General features: G+C 32.8%; 2 protein-coding genes across 2 annotated transcripts in view; one reads left to right on the top strand and one right to left on the bottom strand.

Moving 5' to 3' along the window:
* Positions 1–12,223, top strand: part of NEGR1 (neuronal growth regulator 1) — a 919,240-nt gene that overhangs the window by 415,403 nt on the left and 491,614 nt on the right. The window lies entirely within an intron of this gene.
* Positions 10,628–11,087, bottom strand: LOC126006652 (cytochrome b-c1 complex subunit 6, mitochondrial-like). Its single transcript, XM_049772145.1, has one exon. The coding sequence runs from the start codon at positions 11,050–11,052 to the stop codon at positions 10,813–10,815; it is 240 nt and encodes a 79-aa protein (XP_049628102.1). The 5' UTR covers positions 11,053–11,087; the 3' UTR covers positions 10,628–10,812.

Here is a 12,223-nt window from a genome sequence, read left to right as displayed (position 1 = left end):
CAGTACACTTTACAGCTTGACTTTCTGTTGAAATTACCTATCATACTCTAATTATATTTTTCCACTGATTAGGGCTTACATAAGAGGAGAGCTAGAAATGCTGCAGTCCAAACAATACTGCATGATATTATGATGATATTTGTACACGCAAGAAGTGTATGTGAGTAATAAAATAAAAGTCATCTGTCTTGAGCGTGAAAGTAGTGAAGTCTAGAGTAGATCAGATTTAACTAACCTCTTGAAGAATTTTAAAGGGGATAAAATACAAGGTAAAAATGGAGAGGGAAGATATTCCACTATGAAAAAAATGAATGTTTTGCACTATTATTGTGAATACAGGTTTTTATTAATAATACCTTTATAATTCTAAATTCTAGTTTGTTACAATTTAGTTATCTGGTTTCTACATAAAGGTTGGCACATTCATATATTTCATATAATTTCTCTTTTAAAAATGTGACTGGGTATTACTGAAAAATTTTTCTAGAAAAAAATAATATGTTTTGAATTTTAAATGAGCTAAATTACATTGCAATATTAAGAAATTCCCTGAAAGCAGAAAATAGAGGTTGCAGTAATATGCATTCATATATACATATGCATATAAATATACATACATATATACACACAATGTGATACTCTACAAGATTAAATCATACAGCTTGCTTTAACTTTGATGGACCTGAAGGGTAATATATTAAGTGAAATAATTAAGATCAAGGAAGATGAATACTGGATTCTATTTATTTGTGATATATACAGGAGCAATACAATGAAATTAATAATATTCCAATGACTGACAAATTTGGCCTTGGACAGGAAAACTCAGATCATCAAGCACTTTGAAAGATTGATAGGTAATGAAGAGTTGAATTAGAATAATCATAAAGGTATTAGTGGAAGGTCTGGGACAATTTGTGGGTTTTGTTGTATAGTAAAAAGCACAGCAAAACTATAAATGTTAATCTCATTGTTAATGTTACTTAAGTGATGATAAAATTAATTAAAGGAATAAGTATTTTTCTAACTTTCAGTGGTTCAAATACTAACTTTTAATTTTGGCTTGTATTGTTTGTCATAAACAGAGAATCAAACTTTGCTCATCTCAGTCACTAAGAGATCAAAGAAAATAGTCAAGAGCTTCCCTCATTGATATTATGTTGGGCTGATAGGCAAATGAAATACTTTAGAAGGTCTACAACTAAATAAAAAGTGATGGAAAATTTTTTTTCATAAAACTTTCTTAGGTTCATATTTCACAGGTCCCTTCCATGGATGGCCTCAGCACAAAAATTGTTGGTGAATTGAACTTCTGTCTCTAGTAATCTAGATAATCTGGAAGTGTTAGAATAATTTATAAAACAGTGCCTTAGGGAATCTAAGGATTAAAGGCCAAATTTTTTTTTGGGGGGGAGTGTTAAACCACATAATCAAAAACTTTAAGCATAGCTACATGAGACCCCCATATAAGAGCAGTTTTCAAATGATATTCAATTATATAATATTAAAAGATTAATTCACACACATTTTAATAGTTATATATGTTGTTATGGATTTTTTTTGACCATCTAAAATCTCCTATGATATCCATCATTTATTTTTATTTCAACTATCTTATGGAATTAACCAGAAAACTGTTTTTAAAATGGCACAACCGAAATATTCAGAGTTAGTGTTTCTGAAGATAGTTGAATTTTATAAATATAGTTAAAGGAGATATTGTGACTTAACTTTTACATAAGTCTTTAAAAGAAAACTAGATAATTCTCTTACTAGGAATAGATCATTTGAGCTTGAGTAGAAGAGTTCTATTCATAAGTAAAACCTAATAGAAACAAGAATTCTTTATTTGTAGGGTAGAATCTCTTTCTTTTAAAATAAATAAATGTAATAGTATAAGGGCTGGAGTGAAAATACTGTGGGTAAGACACTAGCCTTTCATGCAGCAAAACTGGGCTTGATCTCTAGAATCCCATATGAGTATTGCCAAGGGTAATTCTTAGAGCACAGACAGGAATAACTCCTTAGCATCATTGTACAGCCCCCCAAGCAAACAAAAATAATAAGCAAAAAGATAAATGAAAAGAAAGAAAAGACAAGTAGCAATACTGAGTGAACTTAAGAAACATAAGACATTTTTTTCTTATGGAAATCATTTCAAGGTTTCTTGATCTGTTAGCTAATTTATTTAGTGTAAACTTATTGTTGAATTACTTTGCATTATCAAACCATGAAAAGCATACTGTTAGATGAAGGAAAACTAATGTTTTACCTTTGTTTGGCATTAAACTACCACAATATCTAAGGTTCCACATGAAAATAGCATGGTCATAAATTAGTCACTCTGCTTTTAAATTTTGTCATGATAGTTAAAATGGTTTGATTGGAGTTTTTTTTAAAAGACAAAAATATCTACAAACACTGAAACTCATACAGAGAATATACCAGAAATATTGTTCTATAAATTCTAAGTCTGAAGAGCTACTGAGATTCTAGGTATCTAAATCCTGATATGATCTTCCAAATGACTAGTCACTTGCTCCTGAGATCACTCCTAGCAGTGTGTCTTGATGTTTTATCATAATTTATCACTGATATTGGTAAGGCTATGTGTCATTTGACAAGATATACTCTACACTCTGGTCATTATAGGTGATATCAATATAGGTGATAGGGGCCGGAGTGATAGCACAGTGGTAGGGAGTTTTCTTTGCAAACAACTGACTTAGGACAGACCTTGGTTCCATCCCAAGCATCCCATATAGTCCGGACACAGAAGCGATTTCTGAGTGCTTAGCCAGGAGTGACCTCTCGATGTCACAGTGTGTGGCCCCAAAAGAAAAAAAATTAGTGATAAATAGGAGATATATAAAATTTACAAGCAATGGAGTAAAAGGACAGAACTTTTGCACAGCTCTACTTCATGCGATCTTGTAATAGAGTTTAACTTCTATTAGACTTGCTTCTCACAACTCTCTTATCCCCAGGTGTTCATATGGAAGCTAAAATTCTTACAAACAAAATATTCTAGGCTGCAGGGTGAATTTTCAAACCATACTTAGGCAAGGCACATACAAAATCTGTTAGTTTATTGCATTTTGGTCGCATGTTGTCTCTCCAGTGTTTTGAAAATTCACCCCTTCAGGTTAGAATATTCATTAAAAATCATCTCTTGAGTGTGACATGAACCTAAATTTGAGAGTACAGATTTGAATGAATAAAAAGGCACTTGCAGAGGAAGATAATAGTCACGATCATAGGTCTGTGATTTTTTTTTCAGCCTAGCTCTAGGACAAAACAATTTCACACAGTGTAACAGAATGTGTAATAGAATTATTACCTCATCTTTTTAAGACAATACAATACTATATTTTGAAATTAAAAATTATGAGGTAGTATATTAGCTTACTGCCTTACATTCACAAATATTTAATCATAGTACAAATTAATTATGAATTATATTTTATCAGAATTTATATGTTTTAACTTTCCAAATATTAGGGTTTTCTTTAATTAGTGATCTCTTCAAACAAAAATCTGTTAGTGCAAAGGAGAACTTGAGTATGTTTTAAAATACTTATTACATATACATTAATATAGTTATACATGAATTACTTTATTATGTTCAAAATCAAAGCTTAATTTGCAATCTCTTTTTTTAATTGCTTTATTTAAGCACCCTGGCTACAAAATTGTTCATTTTGGGGGTTGAGTCATACAATGTACACCATTTTTCACCAGTGCACTCTTCTAGCTACCAATGTCTTCTTTAGTAGGTTTTTTAGTATGACACTTGTATGTATTAAAATGAATTAAATAATTGTTTTTATTTGCAAAACTCATAAATTTAGAATGATCAGTTTATAAAAACTTATCAAATTATTCGAACAAGTTTAGAAGAGCCATTGTTATATTTTTTCAATGATAATAAACTCTAATTTTGCAAAGAAATACATTCTTGTTTACTCTGTTCAGGTCATCTATGCCATCATGAGACTGATCACAGAAACTGTGTGAGTTGAGTTACATGTGAATGATTACATACTTCAACATTCTTATTTTTAATTTTGTATTAAAGAATCACAACTTATGAAGTTATTGATAGTTGAGTTTTGAGCATATAATGTTTTAACACCAATCCATTCACCAGTGTAAATTTCCCTCTACTAGCCTCTTCCCTCCCAGCCTACCTCCTATAAGTTAAGTAATCATAGTTTGTATCTCATGTTTTCAGTGTATTGAGTCCATTGTTTGAATGTATAGCTATATAACACCACCATATCATTGTTATATATGAGGCCACTGATCCCTGTTCCCCCATTACTTCTATTGATAAATTTTAATAATATTATTATAGATATCAAATATTTATAAAATATTAATGCCAACTATATTAAGTAATAGACAAAACAAGAATGTTATTTCTTAGAGAAATTGGATTTTTATTATTTTAAACATACTCTACATTTGTTTTTTGTTTTTTTATTTTTTATTTTTGATAAAGGTGCAAGAAATTCTAAATGGAACAGGGAAGGCCTCTTCAATAAGTGGTGTTGGCACAACTAGCTAGCCACTTGTAAAAAAAGCAAATTTAGGCCTCCAGTTAACATCATGTACAAAGGTAAAATCCAATAGATATCAGGCCTGAAACAATAAAGTATATAGAACAACATGTAGGTCCTTTTAGGAGGAAACCATACTCTCCAAACAAGTGAAAGCAGAAATAAATAAATGGGACTATATTAAGTTGAGAAGCTTCTGCACCTCAAAGGAAATAGTGCCCAGAATACAAGAGCCACCCACTGAGTGGGAGAAACTATTCACCCAATACACATCAGATAAGGGGTTAATATCCAAAATATGCAAGGCACTGACAGAACTTTACAAGAAAAAAACATCTAACCCCATCAAAAAATGGGAAGAACAAATGAGCAGACACGTTGACAAAAAAGAAATACAAATGGCTAAAAGGCACATGAAAAAATGTTCCACATCACTAATCATCAGGGAGATGCAAATCTATACATCTATGAGGTACCACCTCACACCCCAGAGATTGGCACACATTAGGAAAAATGAGAACAAGCAGTGCTGGCGGGGATGTGGAAAGAAAGAAACTCTTATCCACTGCTGGTGGGAATGCCGTCTGGTCCAACCTTTGTAAAAAGCGATATGGAGATTTCTCCAAAAGCTGGAAGTTGAGCTCCCATACGATCCAGCTATACCACTCCTAGGGATATATCCTAGGAACACAAAAATACAATACAAAAATCCCTTTCTCAGGGCCGGGAAGGTGGCGCTAGAGGTAAGGTGTCTGCCTTACAAGCGCTAGCCAAGGAACGGAACGGACCGCGGTTCGATCCCCCGGCGTCCCATATGGTCCCCCCAAGCCAGGGGCGATTTCTGAGCACATAGCCAGGAGTAAACCCTGAGCGTCAAACGGGTGTGGCCCAAAAACCAAAAAAAAAAAAAAAATCCCTTTCTCACACCTATATTCATAGCAGCGTTATTTACAATAGTCAGACTCTGGAAACAGCTTAGATGCCCCTCAATAGTTGAATGGTTAAAGAAACTGTGGTACATATACACAATGGAATATTATGCAGCCAATAGAAGAGATGAAGTCATGAAATTTTCTTATACATGGATGTATATGGAATCTATTATGCTAAGTGAAATAAGTCAGAGGAAGAGAGATAAACACAGAATGGTCTCCCTCATCTATGGGTTTTGAGAAAAATGAAAAACATTTGTAGTGATTCTCAGAGACAAAATAGAGGAGGACTGGAGGGTCCAGCTCCTGACATGAAGCTCACCACAGGGATCGGTTAGTGCAGTCACAGAAATAATTACACCGAGAACTATCATAACAAAATGTGACTGAATGAGGGAAGTAGAAAGCCTGTCTAGAGTACAGGTCGGTGTGGGGTGGGGAGGAAGGACTCTTGGGATATAAAAACAAACAAACAAACAAACAAACAAAAAAAACCTTTAAACCACTGTCCATTGGCAGTATCATCATTCTGAAGGACGCAAGTGAAGACATTGAAGAGCTGGTGGAACCTGTGGCAGCCCATGGTCCAAAAATTGAAGAGGAGGAACATGAGCTGGAACCCCCAGAACCTTTGGAATATATTGATGATTAAGGAGCAAAGGAATCTCATTTCTCATCTGAAGAAGCTTGTCTGGGCTCAATTAGAATTGCCTGAGAGGAGATGCATGCTGAGACCTGTTATTCACTGCATGGCCCATCGCCTTTCACTGACCCGAAGAACTATGTCTCAAGTCTTTGGTCAAAGAGAAGATCTGTGACTCTTTAGTGTACTCGTATTACAAAGCAATAGTTATTAAAACAGCATGGTATTGGAATAAAGACAGACCCTCAGATCAGTGGAACAGACTTGAGTACTCAGAAAATGTTCCCCAGATACACTGTCACCTAATTTTTGATAAAAGTGCAAAAAATACTCTACATTTTTAATCAATTTAGAAGACTTATCTACACAAATATTTTCTAAACATTTTAACATCTACTTTGTGGATAAATTTAATATAATATTGTAATATCTGAAAATAACAAGCCTTACAAATATAAATATGAGTCAGTCTAGCAACCAATATTCTTCACTTTAAATACCTGTGAGAATAATTGTAATCCTTTTATGCATTGTATTTCATAATTGCAGAATTTTCATAATTGTCGATTTTTGATATTTTAGAGTAATGTTATGTAAAACATGGAACCAATATCCAGTATTATTTCCCTAGATATAATACTTATTTACTTTGATAATTATAGAATAAACTTAATTTATGGCTTATTGTTTTTGTAGCTATCAGTTTTCCTGTATATATTGAAGGTTTGAGGACTTGTGTGAATTTACATATGTAATTTCATCTAAGATTTTTTCTCTTATCTAAGAAAATAGTATATGGAGAGCACTTTCAGTACCCAACAGATTACAAATTATATTCTGGAGGTAAATTATGCCTTGAGGGAAACTGATAACTTTACTAAAATTAAATACTAAGGAGTAGTAATGTGCATGTGTGTATTTAAGCAGGGTTGGAAAGGAAAAAGAAAATACATGTAGAAGAAAAGGAAGATACTAAGAATTGTAGTGTAGAGAGTATATTATTATAATAATATATACTTTATATTTACATATAAAATAAGAATACAAATCATACTATAGAAACATATTGTGAAAAATTCATAAGTATTGCTATCCTGTTCATCAATTTTGCTATTATTTGGTGACCTGAAGGGATATACATGTCATAAATGGATGACTATATAAAAGTCCAACAGTAATAAAATTGTGTTTTTTTCAACATATATCACAGTTCTCTATTCACCTCTAGACTATTCTTAGTTATTTGTTATATTAACTATTTCATAATCTGACAACCTTAGAAGAAATATCCATTCACTTGAATATTAAAGGACAATTTTACCCCTTAATCTTTACAACAAAATTTCAAATATGCATTTTAAATAACTTTCCAGTACTTATTATTACTTTTTCAAAATTAAAGACTAAATTTTTCATATTTAATTTGTTTATATGTCTGTTTTATTTCTATTTTATTTATTTTGACAAGGTGTTTGGGGTACACACCATTGTCTTAATGAGCTTACTTGTGGTTTTCTGATACAGATTCATTCCTGGCTGGAACTTGGAACTTGGAATGAAACAGTATTTGCTTTGTGCAATTTAAGCATAACCCAACTCTAACGGGCATGTCTTAAGAAATTGTTTTTAATATAACATAATAGTCAAATAACATAGATTGATTCTATCTATTCTAGTAAATTAAAATTCATATCTGAATATGAATAATGAATCTCTCTTTTCATTATTTTTCTTTGTAAAAATACAATAATAATAATTCTTATTATTTGTATAATTTGTATGTCTCACAAGTAACTTCCATTTATACTTTCTTATTTCATCATCAGAATAATGAATTGATATTACCCTATTTTTCAGTGATGATAATGAAATTTAGCAAGTATAATAGATTTCCCAAATTAGTAGTTCTACACAGAGTAACTTGTCTTCTTTCTGACACTGCTACTTAAGTTATTATATATATTGTTCTCCTTTGCAAATTTATTTTTAAAAGCCAGTAGATGTTAAAATAAACTATAATTTTTCTGTTATTATTTATTAACTATAACAAAATTGGTATGTGTTTGCCTTATATGTGGCTGACCAGGTTCAATCTGTGGTATTCATTTCATATGAAAGATAAAAGAAAAAAAGAAAGAAAAGAAGAAAAGAAAATATAGTATTAAAAGAAACATATAAATAATATAGAAATATAATATAGTATAAAAAGAGGCAGAAAAAGAAGAGAGAAAGAAGAGGAAGAAAGAAAAAGAAAGAAAAAAACCCAAAAAGTAGAAGAGAAAGAGTGAAAGAAAGAAAGAAAGAAAGAAAGAAAAGGAAGAAGAAATAAAGAAAGAAGAAAGGGACTATTTTATTTTTATAGTATTTACCTTAATTATAGATGTTTATGACATAATGTACATTACCATAGCTGTTATGTCTATCTGAGATAATACGATTTTAAGTATAGAAGCACATTTCCTTTTGTAAGGTGAAGGGACATTGTACTTAGTCTACTGGATTTTTTTTTTAGATTTCTGGAAAAATAAAAAAAGACTTTTTTATACAAGAAAAAAAATGAAAGAAAAGAAAGAAAGAAAGAAAGAAAGAAAGAAAGAAAGAAAGAAAGAAAGAAAGAAAGAAAGAAAGAAAGAAAGAAAGAAAGAAAGAAAGAAAGAAGAAAGAGGGAGGAAGGAAGGAAGGAAGGAAGGAAGGAAGGAAGGAAGGAAGGAAGGAAGGAAGGAAGGAAGGAAGGAAGGAAGGAAGGAAGGAAGGAAGGAAGAAAGAAAGAAAGAAAGAAAGAAAAAGAAAGAAAGAAAGAAAGAAAGAAAGAAAGAAAGAAAGAAAGAAAGAAAGAAAGAAAGAAAGAAAGAAAGAAAGAAAGAAAGAAAGAAAGAAAGAAAAGAAGAAGAAAGAAGAAAGAGGGAGGAAGGAAGAAAGGAAGGAAGGAAGGAAGGAAAGAAAGAAAGAAGGAAGGAAGGAAGAAAGGAAGGAAGGAAAGAAAGAAAAGAAAGGACCAATCCTTATGTCTTACGTAGATTTAGTTTTTTCCATCCCTTTTTTATCTTTTTTGTATTTTTTGTATTTTTATTTTATTTATAATTTATTTATTCCTTTTTTTTTTTACTTTTATTTTATGAAGACTAAGATGCAAAGAAAGAGGACAGGGTGAAGTTACAGTGGGAAGACTATCACCCATAAACAGAATTCTCAGAAGAAATCCCCTTGCTGACACCTTAATTTTGAACTTTCAGCCTAAAACATCCCTTTTTTGGATTTCTTTAGCACGAAATTCTGGTAAACAAGTTTCTTTTGCATTCTCAGTTCATGTTAGAAACATGTTATAGGGATTGTTTAGCTTGTTATTTTTACCTTACATGCATTAGCAGTATCATATGGCACCATTCCTTTTGCATAGGCACAATAAAATGGGGGAAATCTTACATATAGAAACAAGTTCTTTTCTAACACAGATAGGAACTCATAAATTTTATATTACAGGGGGGCCTTAAATCCTGAATATTTGTCACAGTGATGTCTTAGGCTTCAGTTGATTGGCCATTGGCCATCCCCGAACATTGGATCCCATCTTTGAAACCAGTACGATTTTCTGCAAAAGCACCAGAATTGAACTTCTACCAGGGAAGGCCCTAAAGCTGCCCTGGCACTGATTTGCTCTAGAGCGGGTTTATATGAAATCCGGATAACTTGGAAACAGCAACAATTTGCTTTCAGAGCATATTTACCTACATTGCCACCTAATGATGAAATAAAGCCAGAAGATGCTCATGACATCCTGAATTTTTCATAGGATCTGTGCAAAAAAACAAGATTTCTAATTACAGAAACGACTGTGTTAACAGGAGAACTTTTATTGGGACCATAAAGAAAAACTTTGGAGTTAAACAAATTAGTATGTCCAGAGCCTGTATTTGGTCTTATGGCAGAAGCTTCATGGGTAGGATGTCCCTGCTTTTAGGAAATGTTTTGTTCCGCCCCCCCCCCCTCAAATTTTGCTGTGCCTCTGCAAAACAACTGCTACCCTTTTTATTTTTTATTTTTTCATTTTTATCCTTTAAAGGTCTCCTGCCTTTATCCTAAATGTTGGGACATGAAATACTTTGTTTTACCTCATATTTATGCATTTACTATAAATTAAGAAGAAAAGAAAAAAAAGAGCAGAGGGGCCAATTGGTCTCAAGTGCATTAGTAAAGAGCAAAAGGACGAACTAAATATCAAAGTCAAAGTCAACAATAGAATCAAGGCACCTAATTTCTAACAATCTGAACTTAAATAAGCCTGTTATACTGGCAGGTCAGGGGTCAAAGGGTGATGGTATAGAATGCACTCGGGGAATATGGTGAAAGGAGGTTTATGCTGGTGGTGCGAATGGCCCTGATTCACGATATATCTGAAATTCAGCTATGAAAGACTTTGTAGATCCCAATGCTTTCAATAAAATATTTTTTTGCTCATTACTGGAAGTTATTATGTTGGAATCACTGCTAATCACAGAAGTTACTTGCTTATCCCCAAATCCATGAGGTTCACATATACTTATTCAAGTAAGAAACAAATAGCATGTTCAAAACCATAAGGAAATATCCTAATACCCAAGTGATGAAGACTAGTGTAAATAAGTCTTCTGTATATTTACTTCAAGCTGCTGAAGAGTTGGTGAGCGACGCAATGACATCATACATGCAAGAAGTCAAAGAGCTCCTCGGTGCAATCCTCCTCTGTATGTGACTTGGATGATACACGCTGATCACATAGCTCTAAGTGTTCCCGAGCCTTTACACATTTCTCCAATTGCTCACATTGCTCTCTCAAATTTGTTAAGGGATCCACCAATTCCTCCTCTTCTTCCTCCTCTTGTGGGTCTCTGGAGCCCATCAACATCTTGCACTCATCTTCCAGGCCCATGTCCCGCATAGGTTCTCAACCCACGAGCAGCACCAGCGACCCCGACCCCAAATTGCGACCCAGAAGCAATAAAATAAATTTTAATTAACAAACAAATAAAGTAAAAAAATAAAGGGAGGCCAAAGAATATCATAGCAAGTATATTTGCCTTGCCTGCTGCTGACCTGGGTTTGATCCCCAGAATCACATAAGGTCCTTCATTCTGCCAGGAATTTTTTTTTTGGGCCACACCCGGCGGTACCCAGGGGTTACTCCTGGCTGTCTGCTCAGAAATAGCTCCTGGCAGGCACGGGGGACCATATGGGACACCAGCATTTGAACCAACCAACTTAGGTCCTGGATCGGCTGCTTGCAAGGCAAACACCGCTATCTCTCCAGGCCCAAGGAATGCTTTTGTTTTTTGAGCACAGAGTCAGGAGTAATCTTTGAGTGTTGCTGGGTGTACCCAAAAACTAAAAATAAATAAATAAATAAATAAATAATAAATAGAGAGAGAAAAAGAAAGAAAGAAAAATAAATTAATGAAGTAAAAACATGATAGAGCCAGGTATTTGTATCATTTTATGTTCTGTATACTTAATTCTCAGTAGCAATGGGCTTTTAATCATTTTAGTATCAACATATTAAAATAATTAATTGGTTTGAAAATATCTGTTCTTCATTATTTTTCAGTAAGTCTACTCTTACTGACATTATAATGGATAACTATGACATATTGTGGACTATCATGTCAAAAACAATTTCAACATTGCCTCCTAAAGCCAAATTATTTGATAATAATTACTAATGGTCTGTTTAGGACTTATTTCTCTATTATCATATTTATTAAAAAGCTATTCAAATTATATATACTTTAATTATTCAAATAGACGTTTTTAACCAAATTCCCAGTAGCTTTTAACTTGTCTCTTTTCTCTGTTCATTGCTTTTTCTTAAGGTAAGGGGAAAGACTTTTATTTGCAACCTCATTTTATGTAAGCTCCAATAATAGACAGTGAAGGTATTTTGATCCTATGTTAAGAAAAAAGTGATATATTTTAAATGTTGGCTTTTGAAAAATGACATCTTCAACAAAAAAGAGAACAATAGCTGATAATTTTCTTATTAACAAGACAGTTTAAAATATATATGTCTTGGTTTGGTGCTGGAAACAGAAACCACCTAAGATATTTAACCCCAG

The sequence above is a fragment of the Suncus etruscus genome, chromosome 4, assembly GCF_024139225.1.
Source record: "Suncus etruscus isolate mSunEtr1 chromosome 4, mSunEtr1.pri.cur, whole genome shotgun sequence".
NCBI classification, from domain to species: domain Eukaryota; kingdom Metazoa; phylum Chordata; class Mammalia; order Eulipotyphla; family Soricidae; genus Suncus; species Suncus etruscus.
Note: the sequence above shows the minus strand (reverse complement) of the source record. Positions and strands in the feature narration are given on the sequence as shown.